The sequence below is a fragment of the Polistes dominula genome, unplaced genomic scaffold (assembly GCF_049000335.1).
Source record: "Polistes dominula isolate Pdom_NZ unplaced genomic scaffold, Pdom_raw_medaka contig_80, whole genome shotgun sequence".
Lineage (NCBI taxonomy): Eukaryota > Metazoa > Arthropoda > Insecta > Hymenoptera > Vespidae > Polistes > Polistes dominula.
Window position 1 is genome coordinate 2,237,240 of NW_028301111.1, and position 26,752 is coordinate 2,263,991.

A 26,752-nucleotide genomic window follows, 5' to 3' on the forward strand; every position below is an offset into this window, starting at 1 on the left:
TTACCTAATTTACGCCTCAATGGGAAAGGGGCGGGGGTTTAAGGAAGTAAAGGAAGAAAATAAAAGAAAAAATCACAAAAATAGTTCTACGATTTTTACAAGTTAGTCGCATCCATAAAAAATAATTTATTATTATTTTTATTATTTTTCTTAAATTTTATATTAATTTTTGCATACTTGGGTGGACTTCGTGTGAGTTAGATTTACGAATTGGTTTTTTTATTCTTCATTTTATATATTTATTTATTTATTTATTATATTATCGGTACTCTTCGAAAGATTGATAGTTCGATCGAATAGAAAATAAAAAATTATTTTTATTTAGATTTTATATCAATAAACTTTACTATTCAAAGAAGTTTTTTTCCATTTGTTATAAACGTACGTATAGGGGTATATAATAATACGTTATTTTATTTTTCAAATAAATAGTAAAATTTTATTTCAATGGATTATTTATCACTTAGAACGTTGACGCCTTAGGTTTGTTCCATTATTTGACTATATACATTTACGATTTTAGAAAGCGAGAAAGGAACGCGTACGAGTATGAGAAAGATTATATGCGAAACGAAAGTTATGCTTGACGAGAGGTAGTTTTACGCGTTAATAAATAATTCAAGGTTCCCTTTTGCAAATTCCTTTATAAATACTTGACGTAGTTAAAAAGAAACTCTACCGATAGAATAAGAAAAAATATCAAAAATTATCCTTCATTTTGTTTTCTTTTTTTCAAAATAAATTTCGCGTTGTATTATTTTTTTTTTTTTATATTTTTCAAATCCATATAAACGTATTTTTGTTCTAAAAGTATTACGTGAAAATTAATTTTTCACAATGAAATTATACATATATACATTAACTTAAACAATTTACTTTAATAATTAATAATAAAATTAAGTATAATATATTTTAAAAGATATTTTATTCACGAAATCCCCTGTAGGGGCGCGTCGTATCAGAAAATGGCATCCGGGAAATCCCCTATAGTAGCGCGCCGTAATTACAGATGGCACTAGCGAAAGTCACTATATTGTTGCACAGTACCTAAAAGGTTAATATTGCACAAGTGTTCTAAAATAATTTAAATTTAAATAAACGTATGTTTATTTATTATTATAAGGAATGAGGGATAATAAAGAAATTATTTTAGTGCACTATTGCATTACTGAAAGAATATTTATAAGTATATACAGAGGTATACAGAGAGGTATACAGACAACCACGTATCAGTCTGAAGGTGAATTTCAAAGGGAAAGGTTTATAGATCATATATTCCATCCTTTTAAACAACAATAGACCATTGTATCAATTAATTAACAATTATTTTAATATTCTAATTTACTCTACTCATATTTATAATTGTTTAAATAGTCTCCCAACCAATGAGAATACTTTGACATTTAATTTAGATTGAAAATACACAGAATGATTGAATTAGAATAAATAATGTCCTACTTAGAAAATTTGTTTTTCTTTATCGTAGAAATAAATTCGTATGCAGTCAGTATACACGATACATTTACAAAACGTATCGTAGTAAGATCGTTTTTTTTTTTTTTAGATCTACAAAACGAATGCATATATTCGATCGTAAGTCGTCTAAGAGATTTCCTAGAAAGGTTTATTTTCATATAGATGACCTAAGGTCAGAAGTACACACGTTTGACCCGAACTAAATTACATTTCGAATCGTACACCCTAGTATCGATCAAAACCGATGTTAGATGATAAGATTCTCGGCAACTTTGAAAAAAAAAAAATAAAAATAAAAAAGAAAACACGTCTTGTCGATAAGAGTCACATTTCCCTTCCCTCTTCCAACAACCCAAACCCTCACACCTACCCCAACCCTTTTTTACTTTGTTTGGTTTGTTATACTCGTATTCACGAAAGATTTTCTTTGTAAACCAAAAAACAAAGATTAATTTTACGAATCTACATACGTAAATTTTGTCAGACATTCAGATAGAAATATTTTTAAATACGTAACACATACATATACATACACAAACGTAGATATAATACCATAGGCGGTGTGGGAACCAATACGTTTTAGTAATCCAAGCACAAACGTTGAAATAGAACATCGAATGTCGTATATAACACAAAGTACTGTTGCCAGAATTTACATCTGCTAGTAGCAGAACGCGTTTCTACTAACGTAAATTGTGGCTCAGTAGAATGCATCAGCCGTGTTTATCGATTACGATCTCGATAATGTAACCACATCGTTCGTCAAATAGATTGCCAGAACTATGCGATAATGGTAATGCGATACGCGTATATAATCTAACTGTCAGCGAATCGATACATATATATAATATAATATATATATATATATATATATATAACTACTACTATATCAACTAATTAGTGCTACTATTATTACAAAAATAATAAAGTAAAATTTGTTCGATTAATTAATATTAAAGTCAAAAAACATTTGAAACCTTAAAACAGGTTTCAAACGTTTATTATCATTGTTAAATAAAAATGTAATTTTGGAGTAATCGATGAACGGCATATAGTTTATTTAAGCTTACCAAATTAACGCTGATTTTCTCATTCGGAATAGTATCGTATAACATGTAACTGTATAGATCGGTAGTATGTGAAATCTTTAATTAAATTGATTAATAATACAAAATTGAAATCACTAATTAGCGATCGTGTTTTGCTTCTCTGTAAAATTTTCAAAAGTCAATATATACGTTATTATAAAAAAATAAATTCATTTGAGATACTTTTGCCATTGGTTGTTATTACCTCCCATTAGCTTGGATGAGGAGGATGGTTACCTTCCAATATTACAAATGACAATAATCATATTAATAACATTTTAATGCGATCTAAATTATACCGTAGAATTTCAATTAAATAGAACGATAATTAATAATACGAAAATTTATCAAACGAATAAAGGGATTTACAATTCGTTTCGTTTCGTTTCCTTTCGTTTTCCTAATTTTTTTTCTAACACGAATAGTCAAATTAATAATAATTAACAAAATTTTGTAAGAAGAAAGACAGAAAGAAAACTAAATAAATAACTCATTACAATTATGTATAAACAAAAAAAAAATTAAGTCATTTAATTTTAAGAAGATGCATCCCTTTAAAAGGTTAAAATGAATTTGGTAAGTGGGTCAAGGTGAAATTAGAACTAATTTCTACTCGAGAGTTAACGAGTTTCAAAGCGAATTCTAATAACCAGATTCTACGAGGAATATAAAAATGAACAGAAAATAAAAAGAAGTTTAAAGATTAAAGTTATTAAAAAGAATGTCACGTTGAATAATAAGCAAGGTGAAGAAAAAAAAATGGAATAATGGGGGATGTGAAGGGAAGTAAAAAGGGTTTGTAGAAGATATTGCAATGTATTTCTACTACACTTTTGTAACAATAATAACAATAATTATGATAAAAGTGGTAATGACGATGATTACTTCGAAAAACGTTTGACCGTGGGCACACAGGGTAATAATAATTTTGTTAAGAATATAATAGTTACGTAGTTACAAGTATGGGAATGGTAATAATACATAATAGCACACACACTGTGTCCCCCTTAAGAACTCAACTTCCTAGTGCACATGTGATACGTATGTGTGTATGGAATATAATGATTATGATTGTCAGACTAGTCGCGAGAAGGTGCAAGAAGTAATTCGCATGGTCCTGCTGCCACTGGGTGTGTGTAAGGGAATAAATAAAGGAATGAACTTGAAAGGGAGGAGAAGATACCTTTCTTCCTAAGGGAGTCGTTAATCTCATTTCGCGATGCTGCACGTGCGCTCACGGAGTTCCATCACGAATAGGGAACGGATTTCAAATCATTCCTGGTGTGCATTCCTTTTCTTTTATATAAGATAGAAAAAGAATAGTAATAATAATAATAATAATAATATATAATCATACTTTTTCTTATATTTAAACATATATATTATCATATTATTATATATAGATACTATACATGACAAGAAATTAATTATTGGTTTGCACCAATAGATATTGTTATGTTTGTTTTCGTTATTTTTTTGGTTATATTGTTAGAATTTTTTAGTTATTTAATTTAAAGTTCATTTTTTGTATAGAAAGTTAATAAAATTTTAATTATTTCATTTAAAGTTCTTTTTTTTTGTATAAAAACAATTGAGTTTTATTTCACATCAGAAAACCAAAATTACTTTCTTGTCAATCCAATAATATGTACCTTTAATATATATATATTTGTTTAAATAATATTACCATATATACTTTATTAAAATAAGAAACATTTTTTTAAACATGTTCCCATAAAAAATAAAAATATTTCAAAGACAAGATAAGGTACCATGATACAATATAAAATACATGAATGAAGAGAAAGTAGAGAGTGACGAGGGTGGTTTAAACTTTATGAAAAACCGATTGTACGTAAAAGAAAATAAAAAATAAAACAATAATCCCCTCTTCTTCTTCTTCTTCTTCTTCTTCTTCTTCAAAAAAAAAGGAAAACCCAAGAATAAAAGAAGGTTAAAAGATATGGGGAAAATATAATGGGGAACGTGTTTATAAATAATGAATGACGTATAAAACATAATGAAATGATTTATCGCTAGTATTACAGCTAAGCTTAACTGACAATGGATTTTTTGTTGTTGTTGGTTGACAACGTTGGTAGCAGTGTTACAACAGCAGGAGGTGAAGTTGTTTGTGTAAATCTTCTTCAATATTTCTATCTCTCTTTTTTTTTCTCACACAAACTAATACACACATTCATACACATGTATACCACATATATACACATACATATGCACCTTATACATAGACACATGTATTGAAAGATACGGGTTCATATACTGACTTAGTCATTCATTCATTCTATCATACCCACGTGTGCACAAGTATATATATATATATGTAAGTATGTGTGTGTGTATGTATATACTCTCTCTTTATATATATAGATGGTGGTATATATGGTGGGTTAGAGAGCAATAAATCTATCCATATGGCATGGTATGGCCATCGGCGTGGCGAACGTTGACCAATGGTCAAGGTGGTTTTAGTTGGGGAAGGGTACGGTTACCTTGCCACCAGTCACATTTATTAACAACGATACGATTTTTTCTATACTATACTACCTCCAAAACTATTATCCTATTTTTGTTATTCTATTTATTTTTCTGTATATATTATAGTATATTATATATTACATTATTTATAGGGTTCTATTTATTTGGTCAATATGTGTCAATATTTTTGACTCGGTATTTCGTTTAATATTTATGATCATACTGTATATATATAATATATGTAGATATTCTTGTTTTGTATGTGTTATAAATAATAATTAGTCATTTCAAATAAATGGTCAGTATTTATAATAGGATTTATAATAATCAGAGTTATATATGTATATATTTACAGCTTGATCATTTTATTATAAATATTCAATATTTATTTCATATATTGAACTAATAAATAATAGTCATTAAAAGAGAGAGAGAGAGAGAGAGAGAGAGAAAAAATTAGGTTTGAAATATTCTCAATTATGAAAAAATGTGATTTGGACAATTTGATTGACTGTAAAAATGATCATTTTGAATTATAATTCATTTAAACATTTTCTATCTATCTATCTGTTTCTTTTTATCTTTCTCTCTTTCTCACTTTCACTTTAACAAGATCTTCTAAATAATAGTGTTGTTTGTATAGAACTTAGTTTATATGGTATGCAACAATAGTACTTGACTTCTATTTGACTCTTACGTTTCAAAACAAATACATAATTAAACGTTATATTTACACACTCGAGTCGGCAAGTGAAGTTGTTCAGTATAATACGAATCGTTCGTGTAAAAAGGTTGTTTAATGTTGTACCAGGTAAATATAACTTTTACTTTTATAACGTGTATGTACTATAATGTGTTATATATTATTTAAAATAATTATATCTGTATTTGTATGTGGGAAAATTAATCAAGTTATTAATTAACATTTTGTGTTTATTCGAATAATGAGTGAAATTTTTAATTAGGAAAAAATAATCAAAAAATCAATAAATAAATAAATCAATTCAGAATCAATATTGGTAAAGTATTGTTTCTCATAATTAAAATATATATATATAGATATTTTTTATTGAATAGTATATATATATATAGTATATAAAATAAAATTAATAAACAATTATGCAATGTTATGTAAAAGAAAAAAGATCAAGATTCTTTTGTTTAAAATAATAATTTAATTCATCAAAAATCCCCCAAATCCTACTGTCGCCAACTGGTGGCATTTTTAGCAATTTATGAAGGTGCTACTGCTGCCCACTAGTGCTACCCAAGGAAAGTTGACGGGATTTACTATTTAAAACTTATTCAATCATACTACTAAGTGAAGTAGAAAAAGAAAATACGATAGGAAGGTTTAAAGGTTGGGAAGAGAAATTAAAAATACCGTAAAATGAAATAAACAAAAATAAAACAATAAAACAATTAGAATAATAATAATAATAATAATAACAATGAGAAAATGAGTAACTTTAAATAAGCATCGAAAACCAACACAACCAACGTGAAGAACGTTTATTAGAGGAAACCCTCCAATCCCTCCTTACCCCTCTCCTCACTTCCCTTCACTGCCATGCAAATCACGAATGCACTTTAGCCGGATGCGCATCATGTACGCACACTCACCTATGCATGCACGTACCTACGTGCACTAATACTTTTCTATTTTTCTCTTAACGATTCTAGGTTTGTTGTGTTGTGTGTTGTGGTGGTGTTTGGACAAGCCGCTTTGCTATGATTTGAAGTGGCATTTATGAGAGTCATTCTGTCTTCTCGTTCATGCATTACTCATGAGTGTCTAACATTCTCCCCCCTGTTCTCATATAGTCCGTCACTAAATGCACATGCACTTCTACACATACTCACATACACACGTAACGTGTTTTCAGGTGGAAATGGGGTAGGGAGTATTGTTATATGTTTATAGAATAAAATAATATTGTTTATTAATATTTAAAACTTTATATTAATTAAAGAAATATGTTAGTTTAATGAAAAAAGAAAAAATCATAAAACCAATTTGTTTTTATATGGGAAAAGTAGAATAGGATTGTATTAAATTGATTAAATAATAAATAATATTAGTTTTGTTAATAATTTTAACTATTGTTGTGCAACTATCAATTTCAATCCTAACATGGAGGTAGTATACGAGTAGGAATATCTATAGTCGTGTTGGTTTTGGTGCTGCGTATCGAAATTTATCGTTATACGTAAATTTTGCAACGGGGTTTTGATATTTATATACCTACATGGTGGTTTGTTTCTTTTTTTTTGTTTTTTTTTTTTTATTCTCCTCCTCCTACCCAAAAGAACTTTCTTTTTTATCCTTTTTTTTTTTATTTTTTCATACGTACACGCACACGCGAGCAAATAATTTTCGAATAGGATAAATTATTAATGGTAGAATGAACCAGGTAGCAAGCAACCAATACACGCGTCATCGGATCTCGTTCGATATAGAATATTATTGTTTCGAATTTAGCGTATTTTATATCCGTGATACTCAGGTTGATGGTGAGGGGTAGAAAAAGGTGGTGAAATTCTCTATCGAAATTAAATTTTATTTCTTCGTTGTATCGCGTAAAAAGTAATGTACAATATTTTTCAAAAATACTCACACACAGTGGTAATAAGTTTTGTTTCTCTTTCTATAAATATAAAAATAAAAATAAAAATAAAACAATCTTACACCATAGTTAAGAATTTATTGCAACTCGTTTAGTATAATCATTCGTAAAAAAAAAGGGAGCTAAAAATGATGTAAAGAATGGCAAACGTTTGTTCGTTCGTTCGTATTGAAAAAAAGAAACAAATAAAAAGGGTTCGGTTCACTTTACGATACATCCGTAAAACGGATTCGTTTATTTCTTTGCAAGTCACCCGTTAGATCGTCGTCGTCGTCCTCGTCGTCGTCGTCCTCGTCGTACGAGTCAGGTTTAACGGTAAACACGTGTTGTTATTGCACAATAAATAGGAAAAAGAAAGGTATTCCATGTGGTTTTGTACTTCTTCAAGGGAATATTATTATAGGAACCGTTAATAAGTACAAAAAAAAGGGACTAGTTTCTTTTTTGACAATATAAACTCGTTATATCGTTTAATTATATTTAATTAACAATTATAGAACTGATCGTTAATTATTATCTTTTAACTAATTATCGGATTACCTTTCTTTTCCCCCAGTCCATGATTGCAAAAGGGTGAACGGTTTTAAATAATTTTTTTTATACTCCCAATGTGTTTATACTTTTAATAAACAATTAAATTAAATTTTATGGTATGATAGATATAAAAAAAAGTATGATTTAAAGTATACACTTACATGTTGGTCTTGACCTATTGGGCCTTGTCAATGGAATCCATGGTCTTTGTGGTGGTTGATTAGCAGTTACTGTATAAACAAATAAAATTAAATGATTATTAATTATTAAATTATTCCAATTAATATGATAATAAGTAAATAGTAATTGTGTCTTATTTTATAAATAAATATTATATATTGTATGATTTATGGTAAAACCAAACTTGACCAATAAACCTAACCTGAAAAAGAAACAAAAAGAAAAACCATTTGAAAAAAAATTGTACAATATTTTTTCATCAAACCTGTTATCATTTAAGTTCAATATAAGATGATAGATTTAACAAATTCATTTTGAAATTGTACAATACAATTGCAGATTTGAAAATTGTACAATATTTTTTGTATTAAACTTGTATCATTTAAGTTCAATATAAGATGATAGATTTTACAAATTTATTTCATATATTAAATATTATTCATTTCACATTATTAAAATATTCGAATATTTATGAGAAAGAAAATGTGAGAAGAAGAATTCCATGTAGGAGTTGATAATCCATTATCTGGTTTCTCAACGTTTTCATATAATTAAATACAAAAGACGTCAACTTAATCATTGTCTTAAAGAGCTATAGCAATTCTTGTCTCATTTGTCGAAGGCTCAAGAAGGTTTGCTTTTGAAAGGAGAATACATCTTTCCAGCCATTTACGTATCCTATGTTAGTAAAACCGAATATAAACTAACACATTAGCAGAACCAAGAAGAACACTACTATACATACATCTATAAATATATATGTATGTATGTATATATGTATGTAGATAGAAGGAAGATTATGTAGAAGCAGAAGAAGAAGAAGAAGAAGAAGAAGAAGAAGAAGAAGAAGTGAGGGTGAGGGGTGGAATATTTGTATGTATGTACATACCAACATATATACATATATGTGTATATATGAATGAATGTATTTGTATGTATGTAGATAGAAGGAAGATTATGTAAAAGAACAAGAGTGTATGAGGGGTGGTAATGATGGTGGAAAGGGGTTCAGTAGAAAGATATAACACGAAGGGGTTGTCTCGAGAAAGAAAGGGTAGGTGGTTGCAGGAAATATGAAGAGTCAGAGGGTGTCTTGGATAAGGGAATAAGAGATGGGGGGTGTTAACGAGTTCCCGGAAATGGCGGTGGTAAGAACCATCCCCCCCCCCCTTGAAACCTTGAGACGTAACTCAAGTCTGACACAAATGCCGAGACATTAGACAAGTGGTGGTAAGGGTAAAGTAGACGCGCAGTCTCGGAAGGGCGCCAAGGTAATCAGAATTAACAATTCAAAGCCTTTCTTCTTATTCTTCTTTTTCTTTTTTGCCAAAGACCTTCTTCTACTTTCATATTTTCTTCATCGTTACTATTACTAGCACCTTAACTTGTTCCTTCCACCTATCCCCACCACTATCCTAACCTCTTTTTCTTCTTCTATTCTTTTCTTATCATCCCCATATTTTACTTTTTCTTCTTTTCACAACAGACAAACCTTTTTATGAAATATTTTCATAAATACCAATTCCAAAAAAATAAACAAATACAAATTATCTCTTATACATGCTAACAATTCTAACTTTCAAGAATATTGGTATAGGGAATTTTATTTATTTCTAAGATTTTATTTTTAGAAGAATTTCGACTACGTTTAACAATTTTCAGACTATGGGTGATGCAGTGGGAAAGGATGAATTAAAGATATAATAGATGAACTTTTTTAATTTTTATTTTTTGCACGAATTAACTGAGAAACAACAACGTTCGATCGATATTTCCCTAAGTTTACTCAACTTAAGACGATAACTATATAAGTATCTTAATTATAAAGCGATTGTTACTAAAGGAAAGGTGTGTAAGAGCGTTACCGTGTTAAGAAAGTTGCCAGGCTGAGATAAATTTTCGATTTCGTTAGCGTTCATGCTTCATCGGATTAACTACTCGAGTATATGAGTGTGTATATGTGTGTATACGAAGGTAATAAACTTGTTTTAGTATTTTTTTTTTTTAAGTTAAATATAAAACTAGATAATAGTTTTAAATATTGTTATCGATGATACCAAAAGTAAAAGTATACACATACTTCACTTTTTTATTTTATTCTAATCAATTATATATAAATGATATAAATGATAATTGTGTTTGTAATTGTTTAAAAGATCAAATGAAATAAAAAAAAAACACACACACACACACACATATTATTTATAACATTCGAACAATTTAATCGTTAAACATGATCAAATGCTTGCTAGTTGTTTGAATTATCTCGTAGTTGAGAAGATAGAACCTGATCGATAACGATGTTTAAAAATAGTTGTCTCTCGTTCGTTCAAACGTTCCATTCTTCAACTATCTCTCTCTCTCTCTCTCTCTCTCTCTCTTTCTCTCATTGGAAACAAGTATAATGACTCTGCAATGATACATGCTCGTGGTAATAAGAATCAGTTGAAGGAATGAGAGATAGAAAAGAGAATGAGATAGAAAGAAACATAGGAATGTTATGGGGTGCTTGAAGTATGGTGGTGTTGGTAGGATGGATAGGATGAGTTGTTGGGGTAGGGAGGAGGTGGTGGAGGGGAGGGAGAGTATGTTGAGGAAGTAAAAGATATACGATGGGTAGACAAGATATAGTCAGAGTTAATATTATGCCAAGAAGACGAGCCTAATCAGCGATACTGACGTTGCAACGTTGCAGTGACATCGCACAAGACTCGAATGAATTAGAAAGAGAAAGATAGAGAGATAGAGAGATAGAAAATGGTTGGTTGAAGCTAGTGAATGAGATAAATAGATAAATCGAATAGAAAGGGATGGGTTAATACTGCTGACTAGATTATTATAATTGCAAAACGATAGTGAACCATGAACGTTGAACAGTTTCAACCATTGACTATGAAGGGAAAAGGGTAGGATAGAGGGCAGGTTCAAGTTGACTTACGAGAGGACATGAAACATCACGGAGTACCCTCATTAAACTAGTTCATTACACCTGCTTCTCTTATTAATGGGGATTTAACTTGGCAGATAGTGATGAGAATAAAGATAGAGAAAGAGAAATAAATAAAGAGAAAGAGAATCAGAGAGAAAATTCGATGGAACTCTTTTTGAATTTGAGTAATTAAGCATAGATCAAAGTAGAGGTTTTTTATTTATATTATTGATATGAATTTAATTGTTATATTATTTTATAAATTATTTATAATAAAAGGATAATGTGTGTTTCTTTTCAATTGTGTTGTAGTAGTTTATTAGAAGTGTTATATATATATTTTTTTTTTGATAATAAGAATTAAAGATTGATATTGAGAATTATGATTTAAAGATAAAAATGTCATTTAAAATATATGTCATAAAAAATAATTTGAATCATGTTCAATAGAATTATTGTTAGATAAATGTATTTTAATCTGACAAAGATAATAATGATTTGTAAGTTGAGAATGAGAAGAAGTAAAAATTAAAGAAGACAACAGGAATGTGTAAAGTTAAATAAAAATTGATAGGTAATATCAAAGTAAGTATCAATCAAAAAGAAAGATGAAAGGTATAAAGAGAAAAGACGTTACCTGTAACATCTATCTATCTATATATATATAGATAAAAGTTAGAGGTAAAGGTAGTAACAGTAATAGTAATAGTAGTAGTAGTAGTAGTAGTAGTAGTAGTAGTAGTAGTACTCTTGCGGAATTGAAACTGCAAGAATTTTATTTCAACTTCGCGAGCTTGTCTCCCGAAGGGAAACTAGAGATAACGCCCTTGGGAGCATCCTCGAGACAATAGAGACGACAGGAAAACGTGTAGCACGAGCAAAGAAAACAGTATTTCATCTGTGGCATGAAGCTGAGATTTATTTTCACGTAGGAAACCTGATTTCAATGAATATAAATGTAACTTTAGGAGAATTACTTTAAATTTAAATATTCTCCCTTTCTCTCTCTCTCTCTCTTTTTTTCTTTCTTTCTTTCTTTCTCTTTACTGCTTTTTAAATGTTTTTTTTCTTTCTATTTTTTTTTTCTGTATATATTTATAAAATATTTATTTGAAGAGTATTTTTTTTTTAAACATTTACTGTCAGTGTACTTTATAGAATATATCGGTCAGTAAATATGAATATTTTAATCTGTATAAAAATAACAGTATTTATATGGACAGAGTATGTATTAATTATTTAAAATATGAATCGAAAAAAAATATACTTAATCCTATTGGTTCTTAAAAGTGTGTATCTAGATGATAGTATATCTAATAATAATAGTAAGTAATAGTATAGTATAATATATCATTAGTAATAGTATATTTAAATGATTGAATATAATTGTAATAGTATATCTAAATGATTGAATATAATTGAACACGTTGACAATGAATTATGAATTATTTCGTATAATTTGTTCAATAGTTTAATAATGAGTTAAATATTAAATTAACTTACAATATTTATAAAGAAATCCTGAAAAGTATTGTGACCAGTTTAATGATCAATAGATAAGAAATATATTGTATAAATTTAATTTAAATGTTTCAATAAGAAAGTATATTTAATCCTAGTATTTTATTAATCTTTAATGTGTGTATTAATATAAAATGATTGAAAATAATTGAACACATTAACTATGAACTAGTTATCTTATATATATAGTTTGTTTAAATAATATAATATGAATGAAATTAACATTTTTATAGAAGAATCTTAAAAAAGTATCTTTACAGTTAACATAGTATAACATTTGATTGAGAATGAAGAATACAATTGGTCACAAATTGCAAATGTTGATTTTGAAAATGTTATCTTAAAATTTTACATAAATGTATAGAGAAAGATATAGAGATAGAAATGGATCATTTGAAAGTTTTCAATAAAATGAAATCAAAGGTGCAATTTGCGAAACGAGAAGAACGCTGAGGTAAACGATTATGCGAGATGTTGTCCGCATTCTACGAAACCTTATAAAGCCAATTAAGATCTTTACCGCAGCAAAGGTTTTAACGATATATCCACTATCCAATCAATGCTTGGAATGAACGAAGGAAGTGACGTTCCCTGTAACTCTCTCTCTCTCTCTCTCTCTCTTTCTTTCTCTCTTTCTTTTTTATTTCGTTTTTTTTTTTACAGCATGAGCTATTCTTTTATTTACCTTATCGCGTGTTGGATCAAGACAAGTCTTTCCTTTTCGAGAGAAATTCCTATCTTCCGTCTATTTAAGATTAAATCAATGAGAAGAAAAAAAGAAAAAAAAAATCCCTTCAGTTGAGTCTTAAAAAAAGAAAAAAAAAAACAAAAGTATCGTGTAAAGATTAATTGGAAAGTAATTATTTGTAATAATTGTATCTTTTATTTTTATTACATATATAAAAGTATCAAACAAAACAAATACATACAAAAAATGGAATTATTATTAATATTTATTTTTATATTAATAAATATATTATAGATATGTGTTATATAGGGTAGTTTTAAAATTTACATGACGCTATTACTATTTAATATTATTTAATTAAAATTGTACATTGATTTTATACAAATTTCCTATTATGTTTAGGTTATATTATAAACATTAGGTTCCAAATGTTAGGTTATGTTCCTACTATGTTACAAACAACACCAAGAAGAAACAAAAAACTAGAAGAAATAGATATAATATTACTGTATTACTTGTTACTACTACTACTACTACTCCTACTACTACTACTACTACTGCACAAATAGAGAAGTGCATCATTGTTTCAAACCAGAAACGGTATGAGTCATTAAAAAGATTTTCTGAACTTTTAATCACCGTCATCATCGTTGTCATCTAGCAAGCAAAAGGTTAATGAACTATAGGAATCCAACCAAGACAAAAAATAAAAAGAGATACAGATTAAAGATTAAGATAAATAGAAATAAAAAAAGAGATAGTAATAAATGGAAAGATGTTATATAGAAGAGAAAACGTGTCATATAGTCATCGACAGATACACCATTGTCAAGTTTAATGGCAGACTCTATACCTATCTTCTCTACCTGAAGTTACGATTGAAATCAATAATTACGATAACAGAGTTGCGGTAACTGTACCGTCACACGTTTCGGAGAACGTGATTTAGAGGCTGACAATGCCAATGCCCGTTGACCCCTTTTCCAAACCTAACTACCGTGTGGCTTATTAAACTCTGACCATGCTAACGAGAACCAGAGAACGAGAGAGGGGATAAATTGAGGGTGAAAAATGGGATAAGAGAAATAAATGTTAACATTTAATGCATCAACATTTTGTGCATACTTTCAAATTGTACAAAATTCTATTGTGTTTGTTTAGTTTAGATTTTGCTTGGAGGGTTTTTTTTTTATACTAAACGATAACTCTTTTTTTAGTTTGTAATTAAACGTTTGTATGGTTCATTAACCGTGTACAATAGTTACTAGAGATACAAACTGTATACTATTCGAAAAAACACATTTCTATCGTGAACCAACTGAAGCGTAAATACTCGCGAGAATTGTGACTTGTCCGATGAATCCTAAAGAAAATAAAAATACAAAAATCTCTTTTCAATATTGGAGGCATTCACTGATTATTTCAATAAATATTTAATAAAAATATTTAATAAAATTGTATCGGGTATTTGTATTCAATTTTTCAACGTAACTGATTTGGATGCATACGATCCTTAACAGGTTTTGCTAATAAAATAATAAAAAAAAAAAAAAACAATGAGAAATTGTAATTAACCAATTGGCAATTGTGATAAAGCGTAAAATACCTGTATATATTAAAATATGATATTTTTCACGATAAGAGGTAATCGAAAACATTCATATGCATTTATCGGAATAATAAAAGTTAACATTTTCAAGTAGATTTCTGGTTACGGTTGTAATTGTCAGAAACAGAAATGCAAGGATGTATTATTTCCATTGGAATTTAACTCTATTTATTTCTCTTCTTTCATTCCCATTCTCTCTTTCTCTCTTTCTCTCTCACGATTCATTAAATTCGAAACGGAATTCGATTGTGGGAAGCTCGTAATACACTCGAATTGCTTCCTCCTCCTCCTCCTCCTCCTCCTCCACCTTCTCTTCCTCCTCCTATACGAGTTATATCATGGAATATTATCGACGTAACGTTAATAATCTCTAAACATGTGAATCGATATTACTTTGAAAATAATATCCTCTCTTTTCTGTAAAAGACTGTATATAATATATTATACGTTTATATAAATAAATAAGTTTTAAGAATGATGATTAGTGGTGATTTTAATCCCAGAAAACATAATACGAATTATTACATATAATATTTGTTCGTTTTTAAATTTATTTTACAGGTAATTTTTTGAATTACTGTATAATGTATACGTTTATAAATAAATAGGTTTTTGGAATGATGATAAGGGGTGATTTTAATTCAAGTAAACATAATACGAATTATTGCATATAATATTTGTTCGTTTTTAAATTCATTTTACAGTCAATTTTTTAAATTACTGTATACTGTATATCTTTATGAACAAATAAGTTTCTAGAATAATGATAAGTGATGATTATAATCCAAGAAAAAATAATACGAATTATTTCATATATTGGTTCATCGTTTGTAGATTTATTTTACAGTAAATTTTTTTAAATAAATAAATAGGTTTTAAGATGAGTTGTATTTACAATTTAAAATAACATAACCTAATCTGTGTGTTATAATTGTGTATTAATAAATTAAAGAATATAATTTTATTATAAAAATAATCTAGATAATTACAATACAGTCAAATCCAGTCAGATAACTTTCTGTATTTCACAATTTGCAATATGTTACAGGATGGTTATATTGAAACTCATGAAACTCAGGAACGTATCAAGCGGGCAGGCCGGGTGGGGGGGAAGTTGAGAGGAACGTTGAGTTTTTCGAGCTTAATGCTAATTTCAAAGACACGGTCTGTCTGTTTCGTGCTTTATGAAAATGAAGCTCTTGTACATCCACGAAGGTCACATTATAAACGTTCATGTTTTACACATACACACACACACACACGTATAATATATATTTATATATATATAGAGGTAGATGACAAATATAAATATATGTGGTGAACGTACGTGGAACGAGAAACACGTTCGTCAAACTTTACTTCTCGTTTCGCGTTTCTCCAACATCGAGAATCTCTGGCTTACAAATGTCGAATGTTACAGTTCGTTCAACATCGATCGAGCCACCCTTTACCCCTACACCCTACACCCTACACCCTATACCCTTCAGCCCCGTTGGGACATGATTTGCGAGAAAATGAATCTCGAACCGTCATCAAGATCTAACTCATGTATCTACTACTACTATTACTACCTACCCAACCCAACTACTCTTTCCCTTTAACCCCATCGTAGATTTTTCTCCCTTGGGAAACTGTAAAATACGGTTTGATTTTGTGTGATATCAATATTGGTAATGTACCTTTGACAAGGATTGGTATGGCAAAATTACCAATGACTCTCTCGTTTCTCTAGTTTCATATTTTATTTTTATTTTTAATAATAAATTGTCGAAAAGAGCAAACCGATCGATGATAGAGATTTGTATTACTTTTATTTTTTTATTTTTTAGTAGAAGAAAAATGGTAAAAGAGTGCATTCAAAATTGGTGTATACCAATTCTTAATGTAATTGTTGAATAATTTTGTTTGTTTTCTATACGTTTGTTTTAAAAACATCAACACGATTTTGTGTTTTTCCAAAAATTGTATGTTGTAAATTTGACATTAGGATTTTCATCGAAACATAATCAAAAATATTCAGTGACGTATAACTGGCAGACAATAATCGGTTAAGCTTTTAACCAACCGGTTAGCGGTTAAATCGGAAAAGTTTCATTCGGCAGCTTTCGAAGGGTTCAACGAAGAGAAACTATGAAAGGGATGAAGGGAAAGAGGTATAGTAAAAGACAGACAGACAGACAGACATAGTAAGAGAGTGAGTGAGTCGAAAAGGTGAGTTGAGGATTATTCTCTACTTCCTCTTGGAACTGTCGGCAACTCGGATTAGTTTTAAAGTAAGAGTATGCTTTAGTTTGCCCTTCTTCACCACTCCACCTCACCTCACCTTACCTAACCTCACCTTACCTCACCAAACCACTTTGCCAATCCTTCTCTTTCTATGTGTCTGTCTGTCTGTCTGTCTGTCTGACTGACTGTCTGTTTCTCTATCTATTTTCTGTCTTTCTCTTTCTCATATATCCCTTAGACCGTGACTCGAAAGCCCCAGGAAGGGTTTCCACGACATCTTGACAAACTTCCTCTATTTCATCCTCCTTCTGATTCCTTCACTATGATTTTCGTTGCTTTGGGATTCAACAGGAATATATCGTCTTCTTCTTCTTCTTCTTCTTCTTCTTCTTATTTTACCTATCTTGAACAATCTTTCTTTACTTCTAGTTTAGTTGGTATTAGTATTGGTAGTAGTAGTAGTAGTAGTATATCGACCTCAAGCGTCCAATTATAGTCTTTTCAGAATACTATTTCTGTGCTCTTGACATTTGTGACGCAAATTTTCTCAGAATAATAATAATCTTAGGTATAACTGAAAAATGGGCTAAGTTATCTTATAAGTTGGGTATAAGGTTTTCTTTTATTTGTTTATATCAGGAAATATATCATTCAGTATTATTATTATATTATTATTATTGTTTATTCCTTGTTTTTTATTCTATTTAATGTTATAGCATTGTTTGGTAATAGGAATGATTAATGTTTGTTAGGTTAGGTAATGATAGTTTGTTAGGAAAGAACAAGTTTGACTAAGGAAATCTATTAGCACGTGGTTTTGACATTTGTGATTATAATTTTTTATAATAATCATGTTACAAATAACAAAAAAGAATAGGTTGAAGATATTATATTATTGATTTTGTATTCTATTTAATATTTTAAAATAGTTTTGTATTAAGAATGATTCGTTTGTTAGTAAAGACAAGTTTGAATAAGAACTTTTGGGAATATCAATTACCACACCACATGGCATAACATTATTTCAATATACTAGGATAGTTATTTAGTGTTAGTTAACTATAACATATATCTTTTTGTTAAGTTTAACGAGTTTCCATCTCACTGTCTTTTCTAATTTAAGTGAATATATTTCTTGATATATATAAATATATATACATATTCGTTAAGAACAATGTTTATTCAACGTTAGGAATAATTCTCCAACAGTTGTCCGAGAAATGAAATCACAACCGTGCAACCCCTAATAAAGTAAAGTTAACTATACATTCCTATTACATACATACATACATACATACATATTGTATATATATTAGGTAAGATAGATTAAAAGTAAAGTAAAAAATCAAAAATTCCATTAGGAGTATAAGTTTTATCGTTTTAATTTTTTTATCATTCCAATCGATCACAATCAATTGAAATTTCATCAAAATTTTTCTAGGAAACTTTTTTATTATAAATTAAAATTTAAATTATTAATCTTAACAACTCAATTGCTAAAGGTAAATAATTGTTTTAATAATATTATATATATATTTTAATTTTATTTTATAAATAATATCAATTTAAAATATATTATTAATTAAATTATTATATTTTATATTTATTTCATTATAATATAAATATATACATATATTATTACATATAATTTTTTTAATTGTTGGAAATAAAAAGCATCGTATAGTACACAATATTAAAAAAAGAAAATAAAAAAATTTCCATATTCTATTCGTAAACTAATAAAAAAAAAAAAAAAAAAAATAAAAAACTGATGTAAAACTCAGATCTCTCGATACGATTATGACTTTTTCAATAAAAATTCTTCCATCATTTTATAAACCGTGCCTTTTCAATTTTTCTTTCATTCTTTTCTTATTTTATATGTGTATACGTATGAATTCATAGAATTGGGTTTAGAAGGGATAAGTTGCACATGGTTGATCATGTTTTAAATGAAAATTTTCAAGAGAATCCCACCCCCGTCCACCTCTCCCCCACTTTACATTCTTTTTTTTTTCCAAGTGAACGATGATGATGCCTGCTGCTGCTGCTTATCGAAAAGATGAGAAAGAAGAAGAAAAGCCCTTAGCGGCTCGTTTTCTTTCATTCGATCCCTTTTCTTCTCCTTTCATAAAGCACTCGTTCAAGGGTAGTGGTAGTAGTGGGAGTAAAAGGGGCATAGTGGGGGAAAGGCGTAAAGCTTCGTATTTATGAGATTACTCTTGAAAGGGTCGATCCATTTTTAGAACGTTCTTCTATGGCATACAGGAGCACCTTATTATCTGAAAATCCAGGCAGGGTGTACCCACCTCCAACCCCCAACTAGTAGGTGGATTTTAAGAGGGGGGGGAGGGTACCGTTTATACGATCGTGGCCATTTTTTTCTTTTTCTTTTTTATCGATCCCACACCATTTCGACATTTACGTGCTGGCCCTTTTCTTTTTTCTTTCTTCCTACACTCTTAGAATTTTTACGAAATAATATGTCAAAGTATTTGGTTGGATTTGAATAATTTCAGTTATGGTTTTATTTTTTTATTTTTATATAAAAATATATGTTATTTATAAAAATGGTAGGATGTTACTTTTGTTAGGAAACGTTGATTTAATATACATCCTAATTTTTTAAATGCAGTCAAATTAATATTCAATTATAATTTATGTAAATTCAAATTAAACATAAAACAACATAAAATAAATAAGTAATTAAAAAGTAAGGTTAGTTTATGTCATTTGTAAATATGTAAAAAACGTACGACGTGAATATATCCAAATATAATACAGTGCCACCTATTGAAAACTTACAGTAATTGAACACCTAGATAACCACTAAATAATAAATCCTTCAATTAACAATAAAAAATAACCAATAATTGTGATAAAAATTATCCTACAGTATATATTTAGTACATTTAACATTATTATACAGTCTAGCACATACTAAGTTGAAAAAAACACATATATATATATCTTTGATTTTGAATCTTAAAAGGTAAGATTGATGAGATTGATAAGATTGATTAAAAATAAAAATAAAAATGTTAGGAATGGATTTGAATGGGTTAAAATATACTGATTTCTACTCGTTGAAAATCTTTTTGGTTTTTCCCCAACGAGTAAGATCGTGCCTGATGTCTTCACGGTTGCTGACTTCGAATGCATTAGTATGCTGAAGTCGCACGTACGCGTGTGCACGATGCGACTATAAGAGAAGAAAAGAGAAGAGAAGAGAAGAGAAGAGAAGAGAAGAGAAGAGAAGAGAAGAGAAGAGAAGAGAACGGGGGTCCCCCATAGCACATACTCGAGTATTATTCTGAAATATGACGCCAAATACCATTCGCCTCGGGTTACACTGGAACGCGTTTTCTCCGACGCCTGGACGAGTTACGATTTCGCATAACCGCGTGCCATGCGCTTCCAATGGTATGTCAGACTGTTTCAGAAAGTTAGAATGAAAGAAAAAGAAAGTTTGAAAAAGAAAGTGAGACGGAGATAGAAAAATACAAAATGACTTATTTTATTCTTATTTTTGATCTTGGAGAATTCGATATGAGAATAAATATTTAAACAAACGTTTATGTTAACACATAGGACACATTCGTAAACTAACAATGCATATTTTATTGTATTTTTAAATTTATTTTTTAATTTTAAGAATATTAGAAACAATTTGTTTACAATTTTATTTTATTTTTTTTTGAGATGATAAATGCGTAAAGAAAAATTATAGGAGTGGGGGATGGATAATAATTGGTTATTATTGATTGAAAAATGAACATCTTAAAAGATACAAGTTATTGAATACAAAGTAAGAAAATGTGTTGTGTGTGTATGTGTGTGTGTATTCTTATCGCGTAACAAAATTCGAAAAAAGGGGATAGACGTAGACGATTATTTTATGCGTAAATTCTCGCCATTTTCTCTGCTTAATCTCGTTGAAATTAGATTATGTAAATACCCCCATGGTCGTTTCGCTTGCCAACGAAATATTATTCCTGACTCGAGAGTTCTTTCTTTACCTCTTGGTAAACCCAGAGCTACGTTTTACCCTAATTAGCATAAGCATTCGTCCTTGTTTATCGCAATACTATTTTCTTTCCAAATTATTTTTCTACCTAGAGTGCAGGTATATGCTATTATTATTACTATTACTATTATTTCTTCCTAATATCACAGTCTGACATTTTTCTAAGATATTTTGACCAATATTTTTATTATTTTTTTATTTAATGACTTTTTTTTCTTCCAATTAATTTAGCTACACAGATTTTATTTAAACAAATGTTCATTTAAGTATTCACTTTTTTTACGAATATAAGAATATAAATCGGTATGAATATTAACGTTTTAATTTTTTAGCTAATAAGAGCCACTATAGTGGCTTTCGTGGATGCCATCTGTAGGTACGACGCGTCACTATAAGGGCTTCCCTGAATGCCATCTGTAAGTACGACCTGCCACTATTGATAGGGGCTTCCCCGAATGCCATCTTCCAAGTACGACACGCCACTTTAAAGTCTTTTGCGAATAAAACATCTTTTAAAATATATCATACCTAATTTTATTATTATTTATTAAACTAAATTGTTTAATTTAAAGTATGTGGGTACCATTTTTTTTATTTTTTTATTTTTATTAAAATGTACTCGTCTAGAGAAACAGCCCTGCACAACATTCAGCAGTGTCTAAGAGGTTAATCGTACGAATTTAACGATTATTAATTTTCAATTTGAATCATTATAATTATTTAACAAAATTTATGATTATTATTACCTTTACCAATCGTATTATTCTTCAAAATAAAAATCACGGTTTTAAAAATGGTGTGTGTGTGTGACTGATGCTAATAACCGACCCTAACCATTTCAAAAATTTTTTTTATCTTTTACAACAGTATTTTGCAATACTCACGGAAATCTTGATAAACGTAGGGATCCATCGTTCTTGATCATTGTACGCTACCCTTACCCCTACTTCCCCCTTTCACTCTCTCTATCTTTCTCTCTCTTTCTGACGATCGTGTCAGAGGTAGAATTTATGAACGATCATGAGACTGATCTTTTGCACGAGCAGCAACAGCAACCAACCAACCGACCAACCAACCAACCAACCAACCAACTCGTTCGTTCCTCACGTGCAATTATCAAGGGAGATAATGTTTAACGACCACGTGGCACGCAGGTAACAGCACCACCACCACAACCATAACCATCACTACTACTACCATCATACAACAAAACGCGTACATTGCAATTTATAGTTCTACGCTTTTAAATTACAAGCTGCGTGTCTAGCGCATTGAACATTTTTTTCTTCTTCTCCTTTCCCTTTTTTTCTTTCCCCATCCCATTCCCACCCTTCATCCCTCTTTTTCCCATTTTTTTTCCTGCTTTGCTATGCTTTACTTTTTATTTTTTCACTTTCTAGACTTTTTTCTTTATCTTTCTTTTTTTGATCAAGTTGTTACGAGTAGAAAAAAAAAGGAAGAAGAAAATGGATAGGATGTTGGAAGCTAGGAAAGATTCAAAACTAGACAGGACAAACTGGTCTTCTACTGCGTAAGCATGGTAGCCTTTTTCCCCCTTTACCCCTACTACTCCCCTTTCCTACCTTTCTTCCTTTACATACTTGATTATCGTTGAGAATGATCATTCGAGTGTATATATCTCAATCGTTAAACTTATACAACTTAACTTTATACGTTTAGTTATCTATCTTAAGATTTATTTATATTTATAAGTACATTCATTTATATTATATTTGAATAATTTATGATATCAATGATTAATCATCATGCTGATTTGTTAACATTTTCATATTATATTTGTTTGATTATTTATTTTCATTATTTTAATTTATAAGTCTTGTTTAGTGAATATTATTCGACACACAGTAAGTGGTTTTATTTTTTTTTTTTTTTTCATTTAAAATGTAAATTAAAGAAAAGTAAATGCACTGTACAAATAAAAAAAATTATAAGAGAGAGAGAGAGAGAGAGAGAGAGAGAAAAAAGATGCAAAGTTTGTTTAACATGAAACTGAAGGATTCTGTTTCACGGTGTATGTATATTTATATATATTTGTCGGTATGTGTGTATGTTTTAAAGAAAAAAAAGTGAGAAAAGTTTGATAGAAAGATAGAGAAATAATATATGAAGATGGGATCAAGAAAATGGCAAGATTTTAGTCATGCGTTTAACTTTTCAAATCGATTTTGAAAGCTTGTCGATTCATTGGCGATTAAAATGTTTGAAATGTATCATATTTACATATTTATATATAAAAATTCAGTGTGTCACTTTGTTAGTTTCCAATGAATTTCAGAAATACTGAACAGGTTTCAATCAAATTTGTTTTATCTTGTGTAATTTGTTTCAACTTAGAATATAGGATAGGTTTTCTCGCGTTTATTTTCTATTTTTTATCGCAAATTTAAAGATTTACAGTAAAAATATTCTACGAGGATTATTTAATTCATAATTAAATAATTATAAATGTATTTGAAATCTTTTTATACAAAAATTCAGTGTTCGACCATTAATAACTTTGAAATTACTCAACCGATTTTAATAAAATTTGTTTCATTTTCTGTAATTTGTTTCAACTTAGAATATAGGATAGGTTTTATCGTGTTTATTTTCTATTATTTATCGCAAATTTGAAGATTTGTTAACTAGATCATAAGGTTCTGTAAGTTTTCGATACGTGGCGCTGTATTACAATTCAATTATTTCAATTTACGTATGACATAACCTTACTTTTTCTATTTTTTCGTGTATTATTTTTTTTTTCATTTATAATCTTCGTATTACAACGAATATAATTTCAATCAGAAAATGATTGAACTTTCCTAAAAAGGAAAAAAGAAGAAGAAGGGGAGTTGGGAAGAGTTTTGTTTCACTGAATGAATTCAATCGATAAAATTGAAGATTGATCGATTATTATTTCATTATAATATACATTATATATTTGATGAACCATCGTATTGGATTTTAATTTCCTTTCTTGTTTCGTTTCTTTTTTATTACATTATTACGTAGAAATATTTGACGAATCTTTTTTCCTTTTCAATCAATGTATTATTCGTTTTCGATTATACCATTATTTCTCAGGTGTTACATTCGAATGATATTTATTATGTAAAATCGAATTTATGGTATTGCCATTTCCAAAGGTTTATTTCAATTTTTAACTACTTTATTCTTTTCCTTTTCTTATTACCATTCTTTTTTTTTGTTTCTCGTTTTTTCATTTTATTTTTTTTATTCTTTCCCTTTTTTCTCATTATTCGAAAGATAAAATACGTTTTTACCAAACCTGTCGTAATGGACAATCGAAAGAAGCTTACCAGGAGATCGACAAGCTCGTTCTGAACCCCTCAATAAAAAAAGAAAAGAAAAGAAAAGAAAAAAGAAATAATAATTATAAAAAATATAACATTTTTCGTAGTGGCATACGAGAGTTTTGTAATTATAGGTTAGGAATGGATTTAACGTGTAACACTGGATAGAAATATTATTCTCAGATTTAAATATTCTCTGAACGTGTTTTTCCGATAAACGTTATGCACAAAACTAAAAACTAAAAACTAAAAACTAAAAAAAAAATAAAAGAAAAAGTATTTGGTTCGATCGTGCATCCCGAAATTGCACTCCCCCGAAAAAAAAGAAAAAGTAAAGGAAGAAGAATAAAAAAAAAAATAGAGAAGATTTATATTCACTGTAAAATTCTTTTCGTTAATATTTTGATTTGGTTTATATTTTCGTAATAGGAAAATACATTTGTCGAATGAAATCATCGAAAATAATGAGAATCAAATATACATGTATATAGAAATAATAAGAGAGAGAAAGAAAAATAATATAAAGATATTAAAATAATGTTAATTCGTGACGAACTGAAAACAAATAATTACACCTGATTGGTTCGTGACAGTTCAATAGTCACTAATGTCAGCCAATGTTTTAATAATATCATACTACCGTGCTTCGATAAACAGATCAAAGACTGGTGTATCTACATGTCTCATTTATATATACTTATATACGAATACATGTATGTATGTACATATGTGTACACATGTATGTGTAGTAGACGTTTTCTGCTCGTTAAATAAAAGAGTGGTAAATTTCTCGCAGTCTCGAATGATTTAAATTAACCGTATCTCGTGATCTTGTATTTTTCATTTAATTGAACCAGAAAGAGAGAGATAGACAGACAGACAGATAGACAGAAAGTATGTGTGTGTGTGTATGCATGAGTGAGAGAGAAAGAGAAAGACGATGTATCTCGTTTACATCGATTTGCAGTAAGCCCTATTTGTCGGCTTGAAGTTGTTATTAAAGAGCTCACGAGTCTTGCAAGAAATCTTCTTCTTCTTCTTCTTCTTCTACTTTTTTATATTTTTTATTTTTGCTCTTTTTTTTTGTTTTTTGTTTTAAGAAGAGGGATAAACCGGCTTTGAAAGTGAACACGACGAAACTGGACCGAGCGTGTAAAGCGTAGCAGTGTAACGTGTTTAAAGATACTTACTTGCAAGACGGTAGTGGATTGGTACTTTTCATTAAATTGCTAATGATTTTAACGAGATGGAAAGAGACAGTGAAAGAAAATGTTTAAGTGGTTGGTTGGAGTACAAGGGTAGGGTTGGAAGAGAGAAAAAAAGAAAAGGAACAAAAAAAAAGGATAAATAAGTGATGGTTACGTATCATTGAAAGTTATCGATTAAATTCTTTTTTTTCTCGTTTGCTGTTTTTTTTTTTCGTTTACAATATTTTTTTTTTTTTATAAAGTAACAGTTGACCTATATTTTCTTTGACGTGAGTTTCGTGACATTTAATAATGTAAAAGTATGAATAATTTTATCATTACGTAATTTGAAACGTAATTTAAAAACATATGATTAACGTTTTAGTCACTACGTGCCACTATAGTGGCTTTCGCGAATGCCATCTGTAAGTACGACGCGCTACTATAGTGGCTTTCGCGGGTGCCATCTGTATGTATGATGCGCCACTATAGGGGATTTCCCAGATGCCATCTTCCAACTACGCGCTATTATAGGAACTTAATAATATTAATATTAAGAAATTAATAATGCAACAAAATGTGAACAATTTCATCGTTACGTTACATTTTTATTATTTTTACAAAAATAAATATCTCTCAACGTGTATGACACGTGGGGTTTGAGAAATTCAACGTGCATGACACGTTTTTCCAACACATATAATAAAACACATAATAAATAAATAAATAAATAAATACAGTTAATGTTTTGAATCTCAGAACATTTTTGTACTTTCGTTTACTTTCGTTTACTTTCGTTTACTTTCTCTAAGTAATAAAAAAAAAAATAGGAAATAAATAAAAAGAAAAC

At 29.1% G+C, this 26,752-nt stretch overlaps 2 protein-coding genes across 4 annotated transcripts in view; one reads left to right on the forward strand and one right to left on the reverse strand.

Moving 5' to 3' along the window:
* LOC107071673 (tachykinin-like peptides receptor 86C) overlaps positions 1-24,713 on the forward strand; it is a 216,674-nt gene extending 191,961 nt beyond the window's left edge. The window contains exon 9 of the transcript XR_016178007.1: positions 24,700-24,713. The gene's annotated coding sequence lies outside the window, so the exon portion shown is untranslated. The remainder of the gene's footprint in view (positions 1-24,699) is intronic.
* Positions 1-26,752, reverse strand: part of twin (CCR4-NOT transcription complex subunit 6-like twin) — a 246,481-nt gene that overhangs the window by 30,581 nt on the left and 189,148 nt on the right. For all 3 annotated transcript variants that reach the window (XM_089176666.1, XM_089176664.1, XM_089176667.1), the window contains exon 2: positions 8,383-8,451. In XM_089176666.1, coding sequence (XP_089032792.1) covers positions 8,383-8,451 — 69 coding nt within the window. The remainder of the gene's footprint in view (positions 1-8,382; positions 8,452-26,752) is intronic.